Genomic DNA, 22,310 nt, shown 5'->3' on the forward strand with positions numbered 1-22,310 from the left:
TCCAGTAGGTATATGGTATGTAGAGTAGAGTAGAGTGCAGTAAAGGCGAGAGTAAATTAAGGTGGCTAGACATCAAAATCGAATAGAAGGAAAAAAAATAACAACTCTGTCTTACATCAAACTATCTCTTTCTCTCGCTTTGTTTTCATGCACAACTGTTTCTGTCTCTGTCGGGTTTCGTTAGGGGTAAGTCTTAAAAGTACATATAACATCAATTTTAAATATTGTTTTCAAAGCATTGACTTGTTATTATTTAAAGAACTTTTGGTGTATTTTGGATACATGGCAGAACTGAAAATCCAGTTTAACTTAATTTTAAGGCAGAAATTAGTTTGAATTTAAAAAGTTTTTGTTTGTTTGTTTTTTTTTTTTTTAATGATGTTCACATAGTTCAAAGTTGATAAAATGCATTTCAAAATCATAAGACGTATGCAATAAAACTCTATCAAATTAAAACTACATTAAAAATAATTATAAGTTTTTTTTTTTTTCATAGGGTTTGGTTTTTTGTTTTTATTAGATGTTTTTTTTTTTTTTTGGTTTATAATTAGTTTAATAAATAGGTATGGTGAAACTATAGATGTTTGAACTGATGACAGAGTATGAAGATGGCTATGGATTAAGGGTTTGCTAGATGGGGTCTATTACTTTCGGATTTTCTCTGATTGTTTTTTTTTTCAGTTGGGGCTTTGGTTTTGTCCAATGCCAAACAATTTTTCACAAATTTTTAGCAACTAATTTTGAAAGAGTATGCATAATGGATTTGCTTTGGAGGACACTTTCTAAGAATTTTGAATTAGAAGAGGGGGGCAGGCGTTTTAAGACTTATGCGAATTTTCTTATTGGGAAGTGGTGAGCAACTATGCTAACCTCTTGAGGGATGGTAGCAAATTTTGTTGACACTATTTTGAATTTGAATTTAAATTGGGAGTATTTTTGTTAAAAAAAAAATTAAAACACTCAAATTGTTTGGAAACAACAATTTTATTGTGTTGGTTTTTTGGGCAATGTTGATTGATAGTGAGAACTTACCATTTTAATGTCACTAATCGTCATAATACTTCGAACAAACAGATTGATTCTGACTATGGCGGGACCATCTGTATGTTAGATTTTAATAGTTGTACACATATATACATCATGTTGTGTATATATATTTTTAGCATTTTGCATTTTGATCAGTTTGACAGATTTTCACAGTTTTCAGTTTACAACAACAGTATGACGTATTTTGGTGGATTTGATTTGATTTGGTTTTGTAAATTATTTTTTTTTGAGGTATTTAGGTAGTATGGATATAATGTTTATAACAATTTGTTTTGATTTGATCGTCAATACATAAAAATAAGTGGGTAAGTAAGTATATAGAGAGAAATTAATTGGATTAGTAGAAAGGTTTAACTAGGTTTATGTGTCGGTTGATATGGTTTTTTCTTTTGGTTTTGTGATATAATACTTAAAGTATATATATATATATATGATAAATATATATATAATACATAATAAATGCTTTGTAATACGTATCTAAATTAGGTATGTATTAATGCAAAGTTCAAAATGAAACAAAAATCAAACATATAAAATCATAAGAAGAAATAATTTGTTAAGTAAAATAATTGTATTTCTGAATTGTGGCATACGGCATTGGTATTGGTAAGTGCTTAATTAAGGCCCTGACTGTCCTAATATCTAAATTTAATTATATAAAATTATTATAATGTAAAACTAATATGGTGGTGTTTTTTTTTACCAATGGGGCAACTTAGGTTCTTTGTAAAATTTAGGCAAATAATTATAATAAAAAAAATATATCTCAAACATAGAATCATTAGCTTTATTTGAATTTTCTCATGTTTCAAAAAATTAAAATCATAAAACAAAAATCAATACTGAATACCTTTGGAAGTGTGTGTGTGTTTTTTTTAAATTATTAACAAATACATAAAACTATAATGGCAGCATTTACCTTATACAAAAATTAAAAAAAATTAACTCAAATTCCCTGTAATTTCTGCTGAATTTTCATTTTTTTTTTTCTTTTTGTTAATAATGTCATCATTCGAAATTAATTTGTTAATAAATGATTTTGTTATGTTTGCAAATGTTGTTCTTTTTTTCTCTTTTAAAGGAATTGTGTAATGTTGTGAATATTGAAAGCGATTTCTTACCAGTTCCATTGAGACCAGATGGCCGTATTCTTGCATCGTATTTGCCTGCACCTAAAATTTGATCTAAGACTTTTTTCTCCTTTTCTCGGAAATTTATTTTGGCATTATTAGCTCTGAAATTATGATAGGTACGAACGTATAATAAGTGTTTTTTTTTTGAATTTCGAATGAAAGCAAACAAAGAATGGTGATTTTACATAAATGGAAGGAAAGAAGGAAGAAATAATATGCAGAACAATATAGGAAACGTTACCCTCGGCTAGAAGATTCAAGTAGCGTGATGTATATTCAAAAGCATGGGTGTATTGTAATGTATGCTGAATTGCTCTTTTTGTTACTTTATTATTTTAAAGACGGAGCCTTCTAGGTAGAGCGAGCAAACTATTGATATTTGCACAATTCGATAGTTTTGATATTTTACTTCTTAACCATGGATACTAACAATTTAGTCAATTTGTGTGGGTTGAACTGGAAGAAAATATAGAGTATATAATTTATTGATATCGGAAGGGGGCGGACCCTCCCCCTTATCCCAAAAGCATCACCCAAAATCAAAAGTAGACCGATTGGGACAATATGGATATCAAATGATTGTTATTGAAGAATAGGATACGAAGATTACATTCAAAATTGTTTCCAAGGGGGCGGAGCCTCCCCTTATACCAAAAACATCACCCAAAATCAAAAGTGGACCGATTGTGACAATATGTATATCAAATGAATGTTATTGAAGAATAGGATACGAATATTGCATTCAAAATTGTGTCCAAGTACCCAGGAAGTCATCCTAACCCCAAAACTCCCCCAAACAGACATGTCCACGCTCAGGCTTTCCCCGCTTGGTCATTTACTTTTATTTGGGGTTCTATTGTGAATATACCATTTTCAAATTTAATAGCTCTGTTCGTAAAAAGATCAACCCGTGTAATGATCAATTAGATCAACCTTTGCAATTCTTCTCATCATACCATTTCAATGTTAACATTCGCTACAATCACTGAACAGATGTAACTCGCTGTCATAAAGAAGTTCGGTCGAGCGAGTTGCCTTTTTTTCTCTTTCTCTAGTTCTTGAGTAGCCGGCAAATAGAAAGCACTGCAAAGGAACAACACCTGTTTGACTTTTAATTTCTAATCGAGAAACTGAAGTCATATTTTTTTATCATTGGGTCATTGAAGTACCAGTTATAATTGTCGAGTAGTTATACAGAACACCAAAAAGTGAACTTAAAAAAAAATTAATAAAAATCAAGTTATGGTGTGTGTACCTTTTTTTATACCCTCCACCATAGGATGGGGGTATACTAATTTCGTCATTTTGTTTGTAACACCTCGAAATATGCCTCTACGACCCCATAAAGTATATATATTCTTGATCGTCATGTTATTTTAAATCGATCTAGCCATGTTCGACCGTCTGTCCGTCTGTCGAAAGCACGCTAACTTTCGAAGGGGTAAAGCTAGCCGCTTGAAATTTTGCACAAATACTTTTTATTAGTGTAGGTCGGTTGGTATATATTTCCAAATCGGTCCATGTTTTGATATAGCTGCCATATAAACCGATCTTGGGTCTTGTCTTCTTGAGCCTCTAGTTCGAACCAAATCGGTCCATGTTTTGATATAGCTGCCATATAAACCGATCTTGGGTCTTGACTTCTTGAGCCTCTAGAGGGCGCAATTCTTATCCAATTTTACTGAAATTTTGCACGTAGTGTTTTGGTATCACTTCCAACAACTACGCTCCTATGGTTTACGTCGGTCCATGTTTTGATATAACTGTCATATAAACCGATCTTTGGTCTTGAATTCTTGAGCCTCTAGAGGGCGCAATTCTCGTCCGATTTAACTGAAATTTTGCACGTAGTGTTTTGGTAGCACTTCCAACTTGGTATCACTTCCAACAACTACGCTAAGTATGGTTTAAATCGGTCCATGGTTTGATATAGCTGCCATATAAACGGATCTTGGGCAATTCTCATCCGATTTGGCTGAAATTGAGGTGTTTTGTTATGACTTCCAATAACTGTGCTAAGTATGGCGTAAATCGGAACATAACCTTATATAGCTGCCATATAAACCGATCTGGGATCTTCACTTCTTGAACGTCTAGAGGGCGCAATTCTCATCCGATTTGGCTGAAATTTCGTACAACGGCTTCTCTCATGACTTTCAACATACGTGTCTAATATGGTCTGAATCGATGAATAGCTTGATACAGCTCCCAAATAAACCTATCTCCCGATTTTGCTTCTTGAGCCACTACAAGGCACAATTCCTATACGAATGAACTGAAATATTAGACAATGACTTCTACAATATTCATCATTCATTTATGTTCCGAATCGGTCTATAGCTTGATATGGCTCCAATAGCATAACAGTTCTTATTCAATATTTTTTGTTTGCCTAAAAAGAGATACCGCGCATAGAACTTGACAAATGCGATCCATGGTGGAGGGTATATAAGATTCGGCTATGTACGACATATAACGGTGCTTGCATATAAAGAAGAGTGCTGTGATTCTGCGTATACAGGTACGTGCCTTTGGAAAGTTGCCCTTGAACGTCAATGAGACATATTGGGCGTTCATCTCAAGATGGGATTCAAATAAAAGGTATTTGGGAGTAGACCATTAATAAGGCAAAAAAATGAAGTCCATGTATTGGGAGGTAGGGGGAGGCAAAAACCCCCTAAATGGGCATATCCTCGGAATCATCCTCCAAGAAACCCATGGTTAGACCAAGAGTGTCGAGATGCTACTGAAGCCAAGAATGCGGCATATAGAGCAATCAGTAGCAACGCGCCAGATGAAGGAGACCCAACTAAAGAACAGCAAGGCAATAGGAGCCGACGGGTTACCCGCTGAACTATTTAAGACCGGAGGCGACACGGCTGGAAGAACGTACACCCGATGATTGGAACCTGAGCATACTATGTCCCGTACACGAGAAAGAAGACAAGAGCGAATGTGCCAACTACAGAGGAATAAGTCTCGTTCGCATCGCATACAAGATACTCTCGAGTGTACTGTGTGAAAGATTAAAACCTAAAGTCAATGAGATAATTGGGCCCTATCAATGCGGCTTTTGACCCGGTAAATCCATCCTGGACCAGATATTCACACTGCGCCAAATCCGGGGAAAACCCGAGAAGGACAAATCAACACCCACTATCTTTCTGTTGACTACAAAGCCTCTTTCGATACCCCTTTACGTTCAAAGGTATTTCAAGCCATGTCTGAGTTTGGTATCCCTGCAAAATTATTAAGACTTTGCAGGATGACACTTGCTGATAAGCGTTCTTCAGTAAGAATATAAAAGAATCTCTCCAAACCATTCAATACGAAACGAGGTTTCAGATACGGAGACAGCCGTGTGATCCTTTTAAAATCTTGCTGCACAAGAGAACACATGCTACTCGCCATCATAGGTCGGTCACCGGAAGTAGTAACTGCAGCCTTTGAAAGAATCGAAAGAGAGTCAGTGAAAATGGGTCTGGTAGTAAATGGAGATAAGACGAAATGGATGGTTTCCACTCCCAAAACGCTTTGTACAACCTAGCAGATAAAGAAAATGGAGAAAGTGGGAACCACAACTTTGAGATAGTCAGTGACGTTATCTACCTTGGGACCGCCATAACCGAAACCTATGACACCAGTTTTGAGATAAAACGAAGAATAATACTGGCAAACAGATGCTACTTTGAACTAAGTAAACAGATTAGAAACTAAGTAAACAGACGAAGATTACACTATACAAGACACTGATACTACCCGAGTTGTTACATGGTTCTAAAGCACAGGTACTTGTGGAAACTAAACTAAACTTCATTTCCGTTGGGAATAAAGAGCGAATTTGATATCTATTTTCATTGCAAAGTACCGGTGGCCGTCCCAGCCCAAAATCACCATCCAAACGGTGCATATTTACCGGCCATGGCAATATGGGGCTCGTATTAAATGGATTTGGAAGTGCAGCACGAATTTGATATCCATATTTCAGTCGAAATGTCTGAGGTGCCATCCCTAATGAGAAGATTACCCTAAGGAAGAACATAATCACCTGGAATCGAGAAGGGGCAAATTCTCACATATCAATGAGTGCTTTCCGCATAATAGATGCATTGCTAAATAGTTCTTCATCCGAAGACGAGGATGCAATTTTTACCATATTACCGATTTGGCTAAAATTTTGCAGATAGTGTTCTGTTTCAATTTCCGACAACTGTGCCAAGTACGGTTCAATTCGGTCTTTTACCTGATATAGCGCCCATATAAACCGATCTACGGATTTGACTTCTTAAGCCCTTACAAAGCCGTAATTTTTGTCCGATTTACCTAAAATTTTACAAGGGGTGTTCTGTTACGACTTCCAAAAACGGTGCCCAATACGTTCCCAATCAGTCGATAACCCATACAAGCCGGGCTCTCGATCATCCTTGTTCGGTTCCTAGAAGCTTTAATTTTGCTGGTTTGACAGAAGTTTGGTAAGTAGAATAGAATGATGCCCTTCAACTAAATTTATTTTGTACACATATTTAGCAGAATCTATGGTAGTGGGTTCCCAAGATTCGGCCCGGCCCAACCAATTTAACCCTTGTTCCAACCTAACCCTACCTATAAGCCCTTATGTATGAAGAAAGCGTTTGTACATAAATGGGTCAATATACAGGCAGCTTTCACTTCCGACTCAAATCAAAAGTCAAGACAAAAAGTGGTCATATCCAGCGAAAGTTAATGGATTCTGAAATTTATATTACTTCCACACATTTTTGTCATTTGGCTCAATAAAAATATTTTCATTGTGACAGTTATTCTGTAATTTTTGGTCATTAATAAAGGACCCATTTTCTATGGTATAATGCAATACTTGTTAGCTGTGTTAAGTGGGACAAAACTTTTCTCAGCATATTTAACTAATACGCACCCCAAATAGTATTTCTTCAAGCTGAGGGTAAACAAATTAAAATAGGGTAGAAAATAAAAGAAAAACGTAGGAAGTGAATTTATATAATTTTATGAAAAAAAAAACAAACATCCAATTATAACAGTGTTTTAAAAAATACGTTATCATTGGAGTATTATACAGCCGCACATATCATAAATGTTTTAAGCATATCTTTTTGTGAGTGTAGCAGTGTATCTAGTCAGTGTGGAAAAGCGTGTGAACTGTAAACTTGGTACTTTGTGTTCGTGTGAGTGTAAAAAACAGTGTGTTTATGGAAATTCAATCCAATTCAAGAACATGGAGCCAGCGACGAAAAAAGACGGAATCCGGTGTAAATTTACAAGGAAAATGCAGGTACTATGTTCGCATTTCGCGTTGAAAATCCACATATTTCGCGATTACGTTTTGAAAGTTTACAAAAATGTCATTGCTAAAATAATACTCTTATTACAATTTTTATAAGTAATGAGGGGTGGTCATAATGAGTGAAACTAGGAAGTTTTTTTTTTAGTAACACATTTTGTGGTCTTTACTAAATTCTGCAGTACAATACCCGAGTATTGAAGAATTCAGTTTCTGTTACAGATAGGAAAATAAAATACTTTTTTTGTTTTTAATTTGGGCAGAAAATGTTTTGTTGTAAATAGCATGAACTGGTTTCCAAGATCGCGATTTCGTCTGACACGACCGGACTTATCAATGAGAATATGTCAAAATGGACGATGATTTTTTCTCATCGTCTGGTATCTGGGAATCACTGAAAATGGTATGTCTTCTAGGCCGAAAATGTGCTCTAAAGAGTATTTTCTTTTTGTTGTGCAGCATGAAAGAAAACAGTTCCACTTCACATATTTTTGCCAAAAGAAGACATCCAAATGATTTCAACAAAAAATATAAATTTTCAATGCGAAAAGCAAACATAGTACCAGCCTTAACTTGAAGCTGTACGCATATTAAATAGCTCTGCAATAATTTTGCGATTTTAAAACGAAAACATTCTCAATGTTTGAAGAATTTCAAATGTTTATGATATTTTTAACACAAAATGCCTCGAAAATATCCGGTTGAGTGTGAGAAAATATTGCAATGTTGTGCAGAGGGTGTTGTGATTGATTCTCTCGAAAGAATAGAATTGAAACTATTCTAGCTTCAACTTGCAGCTTCTAACGCGGAGGTTTTTTTGTTTTCAGACATTGTCACACATGTGATATAGTTCGACCTTAACTCCATAATCTTTGATTGGCTTTTGAGTTAGATGTACATATGCAGGGAATAAGCATGTGATCAAAAGTGACATGTTATTTATAAAGATATGAACATGAGCTTGAGTGATTGAGAAGAGATTTCGTTTTTGTTGTAGTATTGATCTGGTGTGGTGCTATCTATAAAAGATATGCTTAACTTTGTGGATGTAAAAATGCAATAATTCCAAAATGTCCAATCCGACAAAAATTAAAAAAATTTGCTAAATTTATTTTTATAAACATAAGCTAATATTCTAAAAGTTGTTAAATTTTTGCATATTTTGAATAATTTTACAGTGGTGTTGGCAGTTTCCCGGTTTAATAGTTTTTTCAGATATTCTTTTAAATCGTTTTGTTTTTGTTTTTCTTTTTTTCATTATTTTTCAGAAGGAGTTTTTTATTTCAAATGATTGTGGTCATGAAAGTACTTACAGTGATGCACTACATAAACTGGCAAAGTAAAATATCACCCAGAAAAAATGACCAGTTCCCATGTTTTAGCTGCGTCTGTAGATTATTTTGGCAATATTTGACTGATGATGATTCGTAGTAGGTGATGTTGCTAGAGAAAGAAAGAAAGGTCAATAAATAAGGTTTATTTCATGGTTAAAATTAATGATTTAAATAATATAAGGAAAATGCATTTGCAATTAAGTTATTGATTGTCCCGTATACTTCACACGCATATGTAGGGTATTCATCACTACTGTGGTACACGGTATAATAATGCATAAGAATTGTTATGCTATTAAGGATATATCAAGTTGTAGTCCGATTCGGACCATAAGCGAGTTGAATGTTGAAGACCATTGTAAAAGTCATTGTGTAATATTTGAGCCCATTCGGATAATAAATGCGCCTTTGTAAGGGCTCAAGAAGCAAACTCGGGAGATCGGCTAAAGATCGATTCAGACCATATTGGACAAATATATTGAAGGTCATGGGAGAAGCCGTTGTACAAAATTTCAGTCAAGTCGGATAAGAATTGCGCCCTCCAGAGGTCAAGATTCCAGATCGGTTTATATGGCACCTATATAAGGTTATGTATGATTTGCGCCATATTTAGCACAGTTGTTGGAAGTAATTACAAAGAACCTCGTACAAAATTTCAGCCAACTCGGATAAGAATTGCGCCCTCTAGCGGCTCAAGAAGTCAAAATCCAAAATCGGTTTATATGGAAGCTATACCTGGTTGTATACCGATTTCAAAGCACCTCGTACAAAATTTCAGGCAAATCGGATAAGAATTGCGCCCTCTAGCCACTCAAGAAGTCAAGATCCAAGATCGGTTTATATGGCAGCTATACCAAGTTGTAGACCGATTTCGACCACATTCGCACAGTTGTTGGAAGTGATATCAAAACGCCAGGTGTATTTTAGTCAAATCGGACGATAATTGCGACCTCTAGAGGTTCGAGAAGTCAAGACCCAAGATCGGTTTATATGGCAGCAATATCAGGTTATGAACCGATTTGAACTATACTTAGCATAGTTGTTGGAAGTGATACCAAAACACCAGGTGCAAAATTACAGCCAAATCGGACAAGAGTTGCTCCCTCTAAAAGCTCAAGAAGTCAAGACCCAAGATCAGTGTATATAGCAGCAATATCAGATTGTAAACCGATTTGAACTATAGCTAACATAATTGTTGAAAGTGATAAGGAAACACCACGTGCAAAATTTCAGTCAAAACGAACGATAATTGCGCCCTCTAGAGGTTCAAGAAGTCAAGACCCAAGATCGGTTTATAAGGCAGCTATATCAAAACATGGACCGATTTGGCCCATTTACAATCCCAACCGACCTACACTAATAAAATGTATTTGTGCAAAATTTCAAGCGCCTAGCTTTACTCCTTCGAAAGTTAACGTGCTTTCGACAGACAGACGGACGGACATGGCTAGTTTTAAGTAGAACTGTCATCATGACGATCAAGAGTATATATACTTTATGGGGTCTTAGACGAATATTTCGAGGTGTTACAAACAGAGTGTCATATCGAGCATCATAGGCACTCAGCATTAAAAAGCAGGAGCCGTCCGGCCTCTCACTTAGACTCTCCACTCTTATCGCTGGTTGTCAGCGACTGCAGTTGCAGCTACTCTGTATGAGGCATTCCACTATCCGCAATTTGTAGACTTAGCTCCCAGCTAAACTTTTTGCGATAACGAAAAACACCACACAGATTGTTTCAAAGTTTCAGCCAGTGTGGTGCTCATAGTTATCCCGGACAGGCAGCGCTGTGACTTGAAGTGGAGAATGGTTTGCTATTGCACCGTCAGTTTCCGTGTCGCGTTAGATCGTATATTTCATGCCACGTATAGATGGTTGCGAATTTGTCCCTGTTCTCTTTGTTCTTGTCTTCTTTCGGGGCGTGGGCCTAAATAAGTCTGGTGTACAAGAACTTGGCTGTTATGCGGTTTGTGGCCAGTTCCTCATCCACCATAGCATATCTATAGACAAGGTGTTTCAGTCTTCGGCTTATCACAAATCCACTGTCAAACTGCAGCTATGGTACAACGCGTCACCTTTTGGTGTTGTCATGATGCCTCTTGGATCCGCTAACATGTACTTATCCAATATATCCGCACCTTCACTGGATAGAGTTGGAGTCGCCATCATTAGAAGAGTACGTTTTTCAATTTCTCGGGGTTTTTTAGAGTAGAGACCACTGTAGCGCAGAGGTAAGAACGCCTACGACGCTTAACTCGTGCATTAAAATCCTGGCGAGAACATAAAAAAAATTCCATCGGTGGTTATCCCCTCCTGATGCTGGCGACATATGTGAGTTATTGTGCCATGTGAAAACTTCTTCCTAAAGGAATGTCGCCCTGTCGCTCTATAAATTATGTTCTCTTTAGACTTTTTTCCATTTTTTCCATATAGACCGATCCGCCGATTTAGGGTCTTAAGCCCATAAAAGCCACATTTATTACTCGATGTTGCTGAAATTTGGGACATTGAGTTGTGTTAGGCTCTTCAACATCCTTCTTCAATTTCGCCCAGATGGGTCCAGATTTGAATATAGCTGCGATATAGACCGATCCGCCGATTTTGAGTCTTAGGCCCATAAAAGCCACATTTGTTATCCGATTTAGCTGAAATTCGGGACAGTGAGTTGTGTTAGGCCCTTCAACTCCTTTCATTAATTTGGCCCAGATCGGTTCAGATTTAGATATAGCTGCCATATAGACCGATCATCCGATTTAGGGTCTTCGACATGTTTTGGATATGGCTGTTATATAGACCCATCTCTCGATTTAAGGTCTTAGGCCCATAAAAGCGCATTTATTGTCCGATTTTACCAACATTTGGGACAGTGAGATGTGTAAGGTCCTCCGATATTGTTCTTCAATTTATCCTAGATCGGTCCAGATTTGGGTATAGCGGCGATATAGATCGATCTCTCGATTTAAGGTTTTTGACCCATAAAAGGCGCATTTATTATCCGATTTTTCTGAAATTTGGGATAGTGAGTTGTCTTAAACCCTTCAGCATCTTTCTTCAATTTGGCCCTGATCGGTTCAGATTTGGATATAGCTGCCATATAGACTGATCTCTCGATTTAAGGTTTTGGGCCCATAAAAGGCGCATTTATTGTCCGATTGCGTCGAAATTTGGGACAGTGAGTTAAGTCCCTTGATAATCTTCTATAATATGGCACAAATCGGTCCAGATTTGGATATAGCTGCCATATAGACCGTAAAGGCGCATTTATTGTCCGATTGCGTCGAAATTTGGGACAGTGAGTTAAGTTAAGTCCCTTGATAATCTTCTATAATATGGAACAAATCGGTCCAGATTTGGATATAGCTGCCATATAGACCGACCTCTCGGTTTTAGGTTTTGGGGCCATAAAAAGCGCTTTTATTGTCCGATGTCCCCGAAATTTGGGACAGTAAGTTGTGTTAGGCCCTTCGACATCCTTCTTCAATTTCACTAAGATCGGTCTAGATTTGGATATAGCCGTCATATAGACCGATTTCTCGATCTAAAGCATTGGTCCCAAAAAAAAGCGCATTTATAATCCGATTTAACTGAAATTTGACACAGTGACTTATGTTAGGCTCCTCGACATCCGTGCCGTATATGGTTCAGATAGGTTTACTTTTAGATATAGCTACTAAAAAGACCAATATTTTGTTATACATAATTGAACAATGACTTGTACTTATTAGTATTTGGCCCAAATCGGAATATTATTATTATTATTTATTAATAGATTGATTAAGAAATACAAAATAATACATGCATGTATATAATATTGATTCTTAAGCATACAATCTATATATGGCTTAGCACATATGCTGCTTGCCATGTTAAAATATTTAATCATTTATATAATTTTCAAACATCAAAACAGTTTATTATTAATTTTCTATATTTGATACAGCTTTCTAAATAAGAGTACAGAGAGGTAAGATTCGTGCCATTTAGTATGTTTAATGTTTCATTTTCTTCGAGACTTATTTTGTTAAAATAAAGTTTCCTAAATTCTTTCAAAATAGGACATTTTCCAATAAAATGTAAAGTATTTTCAGGTTCATCTGTGTTACAGATAGAACATATGCCAGTAGTGTTACTTCGAAATGCCCTGGAATTCAGATCAAGCAATCCACCTCTGGCTTTAATGATCAAGCTGGTAGCACGAGCAGAAAGATTCTCTGTCAGTGTTGGGATCATATTATAATCAAGATATGGGTAGAGATCGTGAAACTGAGAATTTCTGGCTGCCGATTCAAAACTATATCGTTCCTTTACATTCAAGGCATCAATTATTTCCCTCCAATAGGCGCATAAGGGCAATCTATTGTTGGCGGGCAGATAGTTCAAATCCTGACATAATTCCGACCACACTTTTGCCCAGGAAATATTTAGTTTAAGGATTTCCTCTGCTAGAATTCGAGGAAGTCTACTAACTTCTAGTTGAAGTACCCTCTTGATGTAAAGAAAATGAGTTTTAAGGGTGGAGGAGTATAAGGAGTATAGTCCGGATTCTAGATACAACATATAATTAGGTGTGTTGTTAGGTAAGTAAAACATCTTTTTAATGAAAAAACGAAACAACTTTTCAACATCATCATATTTTTCGTAACCCCATACTTGAGCAGCATAACACATGATAGACTTTGAACAAGAGTCAAATATTTTTAATTTATTATCGTGAGAGATTCTTGGGTTATTTATATATTTCGACCACGTGGAGTTAATAGCAATTTTCGATGCCGATAATTTGTTCTTTAAATGGTCTTTGAAAGACAAATTGTACGCGATTTCCACACCGAGATAAGTATATCTGTTAACTATTTCTATATCTTCATCGTTGTAGCGGAAACGAAGACCGGACGATATCCTAGTACTCTTTCTAAAAACCATAACTTTCGACTTAGAAAGGTTTACTTTTAAGCTCCATGTACTGCAATATTCCTGCAAAGTGTCAATCATAATCTGTAAATCTTTAGGTGTATCAGACAAGATCACAATATCGTCGGCATAGAGTAGTATCTTCACGTGTGTGTTCGCGATATTTATTCCTCCAGTTAGAGCATCGGGTAAGTCATTTAAATATAGTGAAAAAAGAACTGGGCTAAGAATACATCCCTGTTTCACTCCCGACTCTACAGGAAAATATTCCGAGTATGTATTTCCATCCCATACTCTGCTTTTAGTATTCTTGTACAGTAATGTCACTATCGATACAATTTTCGTTGAAAGTCCTAAAGATGAGAGTTTGTAGAACAGACTGTTTCTTGGGATAAGATCAAAAGCCGCGGAAAAATCAACAAAAAAGGCATAAGTGGTCTTACCTTTAGCCTGGTTCAACTTCACAATGCTAACTAAATTGAAAATGTTGTCAATCGTAGAATAATCCTTTCTGAAGCCAGCCTGAAATTCATTCAAAATACTATTCATTGACAACCAATTCGTTATCCTATTCAAAAGAATAGAGTTGAAAATTTTACAAACCGAGTCAATAAGCGATAAGCCTCTGTAGTTGCTTGGTACGTTTACATCCCCTTTTTTGTGTAATGGAATCAGAATGGATTCAGTGAATGTGATTGGTATGTCTCCCTTAAGGAAGATTTGATTGAAAACGTATAACAGTTTTTGAAGGAAACATCTGGGAGCATGTCTGTAGAACTCATAAGGGATACCATCCTGCCCTGGGGACTTATTCGGTTTCAACTTCCTTATAACATTATATAATTCATAATATTCAATAGGGGAATCTAAGAACGGGTCTACGAAAAACGGCATGCACCAACTAATTTCCTGGGATTGACCAGACTTATCCAAAAGCGAGCTGAAATATCGTTTGAACTCATTTGCATCAATGTTTCCTTTCATGCTGTTCGAACTGGTACTTAATGATTTAGATAGTTCCCACCATTCCTTGCTACACTTTACTTCGTCTAACCTCATCAAGTTGTTGTTAAAATATTCCAACTTCTTTTCACTACACAGCCTTCGAAAACTTTTCCTTGATGAGTAATAGAGCCTCCTATTGTTCTCCGTATTCATTCTTTTGTACAATTTTAGCCTTCTGTACATAACAGACCGTGCACGGAAGCAAGACCAATCAAACCATCTTTGCCTAGGTTCAAAAAATTTTCTATTCCTCCTGTGGATATGAGCCTGTCTAATTGCCCGGGAAATGCTCTCGACCATAACATCAACAGGTAAACTATTTATTTGACCTAGATCAAGTAGCATGGAATTAAGTTTTCGTACATACTGTGCTTTATATATTCCTTTCCAATAAAGACGGTGTTGAATGTTGTTATCGCCTCCACTGCCCATTAGCCTAGGAATTCTGATTTGAAGGCACAAAGGCATGTGGTCAGAATATGGTTTAGGGGGAATCACAAGTTTCTCGACATAATGAATGAAAGTAGTGGAACAGATACAGTAATCAATAACAGAGTTACCCATTACACCGCAGAAACTGTATTCTCCCTCAACGTCGCCATCTATCCTACCATTTAATATAATACCGCCAATGTTCTCAACAATGTTCAATAGTTGTTTCCCACGAGAGTTTGTAGTTATATCTTTGGACTTTCTAACGGAATTAATATGAGAAATACCACGAATCATGTTGTTGTCTAAAATCTGGACGTTGCCAATTCTGGCATTCATATCTCCCATTAGGCAAAAGTTTGTTGGGCCAAGATCCAATAAAAAGGAGTCAAATTTTTCAGCCTCATGCTTCCAGCTAGTACAGTTTATGTAGATGGGAATTAAATAGACTGTGTTACCGCAAATATTTAAAGATAGAAATGAATAAGAGTATGACGTTATAAAGTTAGCTTTGAGTGAGATTTTTAACTCTTTTTTGAATCCATAGAGGCCTCCTCCACTTGCTCTACCAAATCTATTCATTTTAATTGCGTCCACCCAGTGTAGGTAGTAGTTTTTGAGGTATGACGAAAAGTTTGATCGTTTATTTGCAGTTACATGTGTTTCAAATAAAAGGAAAACATCAAAATTATTTAAAAAAGTTACAAAATTACCAGAATTGAGACAACTTTGTAGATTTGAAACATTATAAGATAGTATATGGCACGAATCAAACTGCTATTGTGTGAAAGAACCTGAGCTTACATTACTTGAATTAACTGGTTTTTGACAGTGAACTTCAAAAGAACAATCTGTATCTGCTAGAATATTGTTGAGATAATCTGCCTCACGTTGAGAAGGTGCAAGTATTTTACCATCTCCCCAAGTGTATCTTATGTCGTCAACGAAAATACAGAATTCACCTAGACGAACTTTTATATTGTTTTTGCTACTAGATAGTACTTTAGACAGTTTTCTTAGATTGTATCTATTCATCTGTTCAACGGCAGTATAATCTTTTTGTATATATATAGATTTTCCATTTAGTTTTGTCCTTGAATCGATTACACGCTGCGCTTGTCCATAAGTATCAAGAGAGAAGATAAAGGATTTGCCAGACGATAACATTCTTGTTTTCACGATATCAACTTCCATTTTCAAATCATCTTTACATATTTTTTCAAATCTCTTCTTAGCTGATAAGGTGCTGTTACACGAAAGCCCACTCACCACAACATTTGCCGACCTGCTTCGTCTATCTATTTGTTCAATTCGGTTCGTAAGCTTCTCTACCTTGATTTTCAACTTAGAGTCGGAATATATTTCGATATAGCTGCTGTGGGGCATAAGGTGTGCATTTTTCACCGGATTTTGACGAAAGGTGGTTTACACATATACCCGAGGTGGTGGGTGGTCAAAGTTAGGCCCGGCCGAACTTAACGCCTTTTTATTTGTTTTTAATTCTCTTTATTTAAAGGTTTTTAAAGCATTGGTAAAAGATTACATAATGATTTTCATTTTCGATTTTTGCATTTTTGTCCGCCGGGGCAACACTGTGCGCCTTTCGGACTGGGCGATAAGAAGGATGTCTTTTATCATTGAGCTTAAACTTGAATTGGACAGTACTAATTAATATGCGAGACGTTTGCCGCTGTTCCTTAATGGAATATTCGTGGGCAAATTTGCAATTTGGTATTTTCTACAATCGCAGGATACTGCCTCAACTATGTGTTTTGAGTTTACTAAAAATGTTCAGGGTTTTAGCAAAAATTCTGATCAGAATGCTGGAAAAGATCCATATTCATGCAGAAAGATATCATCTAGAGGATTTAATATGCCCAATTATTGGTGCAGTCTTGTCTGGCCTCATTTTTTATTTGTTGTCTTTTTGAATCAAATTACATTTACAAACGGAACTTCTACATTAAATCAAAAAATTAATTCATTTTTCATAGTTCTCCCCTATATGCGTATGTATGCAAGTATGTGATTTTATTACATCCTGAAATCATTTATTTAAATTGGATTTTTAACTGAATTGTTGCCACAAATCAAATGTTATTTAGATTGTTATTTGTCATGGCATTTGTGTATGCGAATATTGGCGCCCATAATTTCTGTGGGCAACCGGAAATTAAAATAGCCCAAAAATGAATAAATTTATATTTATTGTCATATAGAGAACATTTAACTGTTTTATTGCTGTCATTTGCCATGCTTCTGCTATTGCACGATGTCTGTTTGTTACTACGTACAGCCACATGCATACATACAAGTTGGAAATATACAATCCGCAATGTTTGCATTTTGCCTAATGGGACATTTTTGCCATAAGAGAGGACTGCGTCATTTTTAACAATTTTAAACAACATGTCTAGTTAGAAGCTTCACGGCGTTGTTTGTGCCATTCACATTTACAAAACTCGCTGACAAATCGCCAAATAAATCAAAATGCAAGTGCTTATAGGAGAGGGGAGCCTCTTTCTGCGATACAGAGTTTGTGTGTGCTTTAACATTAAGGGCGCCAAAATTAAGAGGCCTCAATAGAATATTCCCTTAAGATGACTACTTCATTTACTAAACCAGTAAGGAAGTGCAAAAGTCAGCGGGGCCGGCTGTATAATACCCTACACCAACACTATAAGTACAATGTGGAATCTATATCCAATTCTGAACCAATTTTGATGGACCTCGGCGAGCATATATGTTTAACCTAAACAAACTACGGTTGACAAATGGCAACAGTATGACAAATTACCCAAAATCAGAGGAACATATATATGGGAGCTATATCTAATTCGTCGTCGAGCAAAGCGTTGCGCAAAATTTTGGCAAGATTGGTCAAACAATGCGATTGCATTGTTGAAAATCTGGCGATACACATATATGACAACTATATCTAAATCTGGGCCGTTTTCTATGAAATTCACCAGTAATATTGGGAGTTATAAGAAAATCCTTCCTGCAAAATTTCGACAGAATCAATTAACAAATAAGCACTTTTTTGCAATATTTCTCAAAATCGGGCGAACATATATATGAGAGCTATACCTAAATCTGATATATGAGAGCTATATTTAAATATAAACCGATTTCCCTGAAACTCACAAGTACTATTGAGAGTCACGAGAAAATCCCTCTTGCCAAATTTTGAGAAAATCGGTTAACAAAAGACCATTTTATTGCAATATTACTGTAAATCGGACGAACAAATATATGGGAGCTATATCTAAATCTGAACCGATTTTGACTAAACTCTATGTATATTGCGGTAGTCGTCGAGGAAAGCGTTGTGCAATATTTTGGCAAGATGGTCAATAAATGTGCTTGCAGTGGCTCTAGGAGTGAAAATCGGGCGATATATATATATGAGAGCTATATCTAAATGTGAACCGGATTCCATGAAATTCACTTGTAATATCGAGAGTCAAAAGAAAATCCTTCGAGCCAAATTTCGAGAGAATCGGTTTACAAATGACTATTTTTTTGAATTATTACTAAAAATCGGACGAACATGGGAGCTATATCCAGTTCTGAACCGATTTTTTCCAATTTCAATAGGGTTCGTCTCAAGGACAAAAAACATGTCTGTACCAAATTTGAGGACGAGCAGTTGAAAAGTGCGGCCTGTACTTTGTACACAAATTAACATGGACAGACAGACGGACATAGCTAAATGGAATCACAAAGTGATTCTGAGTCGATCGGTATACTTATCTACCTATCTCTCTTCCTTTTGGGTATTACAAACACAGTAGTGGTGTAGGGTATAAAAACAAGTAAAAAAGACCTTTGGATACCCATCACCACGGGTATGTATGTGAACCACCTTTCATCATAACCTGGTGGATAATGCATAGTTTATGCCCCCATAGCAGCTATATCGAAATATGGTCCGACTTCTGCACAGAAATTGAGTGGTCTAATAAGTATAAGTCATTGTTCAATTTTGTAAAACAAAATATTGGTTTTTTGGTAGGTATATCTATATATAGACCTATCTGAACCATATACATACGACACGGATGTCGAAAAACCTAAGAAAAGCTGCTTAATCAAATTTCAGCGAAATCGGATTATAAATGCCTCTTTATGGGGCGAAGTCTTTAAATCGAGATAGCAGTCTTTAAATCGGTCTATATGGCAGCTATATCCAAATCTAGATCGAGCTGGGCTAAAATCAAGAAGAAGGATGTCCAAGGTTCTAACACAACTCACTGTTCCAAATATTGGCGATATCCTTAAATCGAGAGATCGGTCTATATGGCAGCTATATCCAAATCTTGACCGATCTAAGCCGAATTGAAGAAGGATATCGAAGAGCCTAACACAATTCACTGTCCCAAACTTCATCAAAATCGGATAATAAATGTGGCTTTAATGGGCCCATAACCTTAAATTGGCGGATCGCATTTGGTGGTTTACCTTTTTTACTGCCCTCGAAGAAAGGTGATCCAATGTTCGTCACAAGAAGGCATACTTCTACCATTGGACAGCTCACTAATTAGTGGTGGAAGCATGTAATCATTAATCATTTCGAAATCGCGATCTCTGTAGCCTGCCCAATGCATTAATCGCAACCACATTTTGCCTAAAACTTTATAAAGAAAAGGGTTTTTATTTTGTTTTTTATTTTAAATAGATACAAAAGCACTCCCTATATGGGTTTCAGATGGACAAATAAATCCAACAACAAAATGAAACAACCAAAATAAAGTAGCGCAAAACAAGATGGATCAAGAATATATGTACTTTACAGGGTCGGAAATGGATATTTCGATGTGTTGCAAATGGAAAGATAAAACGAACATACCCCCATCCTATGGTGGTTGGTATAAAAATGTTTAAGTAAGCTATTCTCAATACCCAATCTATAAACATGGTATTCTGTTTTTGTCATTCTAGGTGAGAAAAACCTGAACTTGCAAAAGGTCATATCAAACTTTTAAATAAATATTTTTCTCATAGAATCCTTCCGTTATAAAAGCGAAGCAATTTTAATGGTCACCACCATAAGCGTAGAATGGCTTGTGGAGGGTGGCCTAACATAGGACCTTTTAATATATTGGGTTGCCCAAAAAGTAATTGCGGATTTTTCATATAGTCGGCGTTGACAAATTTTTTCACAGCTTGTGACTCTGTAATTGCATTCTTTCTTCTGTCAGTTATCAGCTGTTACTTTTAGCTTGCTTTAGAAAAAAAGTGTAAAAAAGTATATTTGATTAAAGTTCATTCTAAGTTTTATCAAAAATGCATTTACTTTCTTTTAAAAAATCCGCAATTACTTTTTGGGCAACCCAATAGTATGCATTATAAAGAAGATGCGGATTGGCATGAGTATCATCTTATACAGCTGGACAGCCACTAGATCCCTTGAGAACGTATTTCTGAGCCCAAATTCGACTGTCACAGATCACTTAACGAGATGGTTGAACCGTTAAAAATTCACCTGTTGTGGGTGCCGGGCCTCAAATCTCTGTCCCAGGGAATAGTGAAGCGAACGAAATAGTGAACCTCACACATTACAGGGGAACTGGAATCTGTGGGTATGCCTTTAGCGACATGTAGGCTATGTTTTCAGGATCAGGCTCGAAGGGCAACGAATGACAGATGGCCACCAAGTGGAGATTGTGACACTCCAAAATGATATTGTCCAATCTAGCGATCTACCGCTTAGCTGTCGCTGGCAAGAACAGACGTTGCAGTCGTTGTGTCCGTCGTGATAGGTTACTGACTGACCGCTAACAGACTAAAGGTTGCAAGTAACGACTTTTGCACAAGCTGTGAAGACGTAAAGGAAGAAGAGACTGTAGAACATCTGCTGTGTTTGTGTTCCGCACTGGCAGTGAAAAGGAGTTCCACCTTAGATTCTCATTTCTTTGAGTACTTGTGTTTAAGTTCAAATAAAGATTTTAATTCGCCTAACTTTTTGAACCGGTTTTATTGACCCTATTTCGACCAAAGTTCTAGTTGAAAACTTTATAGTTGAAATATCAGATTTTAACGAGTAGCTAACCGTTTTCTCTTACACTTGAACCACTACCATTCTCCATCTTGTAATTACTTCACTCTTTATCGTTCGCTAAAACACTATAGTTCATTATTTCATGGTACTACAAATCGTTTTATTAATAAAATGTAATCTTGATTACGCCTATTGCACTTTAATTGAAAGTTAGGTAAGCGTATCGAGCCCACCTTATTACCTCCACCATAAGATGTGTGTTTACTTATTTCGTCATTCTGTTTGTAACACCTCGAAATAGGCGTCTAAGACCCTATAAAGTATATATATTCTTGATCGTCGTGAGATTTTAAGTCGATCTAGCCATGTCCGTCCGTCTGTCTGTCCGTCCGTCCGTCCGTCTGCCCGTCCGCCTGTCTGTCGAAAGCACGCTAACTTTCGAAGGATTAAAGCTGGGCGCTTGAAATTTAGCACAAATACTTTTTATTAGTGTAGATTGTAAATGAGCCAAATCGGTACATATTTTGATATAGCTGCCATATAAACCGATCTTGGTTCTTGACTTCTTGAACCCCTAGAGGGCGCAATTCTTAGCCAATTTGACTGAAATTTTGCACGTTGTGTTTTGGTATTACTTCCAACAACTGTGCTAAGTACAGTTGAAATCGGTTCATAACCTGATATAGCTGCCATATAAACCGATCTCGGGTCTTGACTTCTTCAGTTGTTTGAGGGCGCAATTTTTATCCAATTTGGCTGAAATTTTGTTGTTGTTTTTGTTGTAGTTGAACTTCGAACAACTGTGCTAAGTATGGTTTAAATCGGTTTAAAACCAATTATTCCTGCCCTATAAACCGATCTTTGATCTTGAGTTCTTGAGCCGCTAGAGCGCGCAGTTCTCATCCGATTTGGTTCAAATTTTGCATGGGGAGTTTTGTTATGACTTTCAACAACTGTGTTAAGTATGGCGCGAGTCGGAACATAACCTGATATAGCTACTATATAAACCGATATGGCATATTAACTTCTTGAACCTGTAGAGGGCGAAATTCTAATCCGATTTGGCAGAAATTTTGTACAATGGCTTCTCCCATGCGTGTTCAATATGGTCTGAGTCGACCTATAGTTTGATACAGCTCCCATATAAA

At 36.4% G+C, this 22,310-nt stretch overlaps 1 protein-coding gene across 30 annotated transcripts in view; it reads right to left on the bottom strand.

The window, feature by feature from the left end:
* Positions 1 to 22,310, bottom strand: part of LOC106081129 (glutamate-gated chloride channel) — a 274,102-nt gene that overhangs the window by 131,536 nt on the left and 120,256 nt on the right. For 22 of the 30 annotated variants that reach the window (XM_059362527.1, XM_013242999.2, XM_013243013.2 and 19 more), the window contains 2 exons: positions 8,790 to 8,919; positions 2,169 to 2,281 (listed from right to left, as the gene is read on the bottom strand). In XM_059362527.1, the coding sequence (XP_059218510.1) occupies positions 2,169 to 2,281; positions 8,790 to 8,851 (175 nt within the window). In that variant the 5' untranslated portion in view covers positions 8,852 to 8,919. Of the gene's footprint in view, positions 1 to 1,032; positions 1,101 to 2,168; positions 2,282 to 8,789; positions 8,920 to 22,310 lie in introns of all 30 variants that reach the window. The other 8 variants (XM_013243005.2, XM_013242974.2, XM_013242928.2 and 5 more) reach the window with 1 other exon arrangement.

The sequence above is a fragment of the Stomoxys calcitrans genome, chromosome 2, assembly GCF_963082655.1.
Source record: "Stomoxys calcitrans chromosome 2, idStoCalc2.1, whole genome shotgun sequence".
Lineage (NCBI taxonomy): Eukaryota > Metazoa > Arthropoda > Insecta > Diptera > Muscidae > Stomoxys > Stomoxys calcitrans.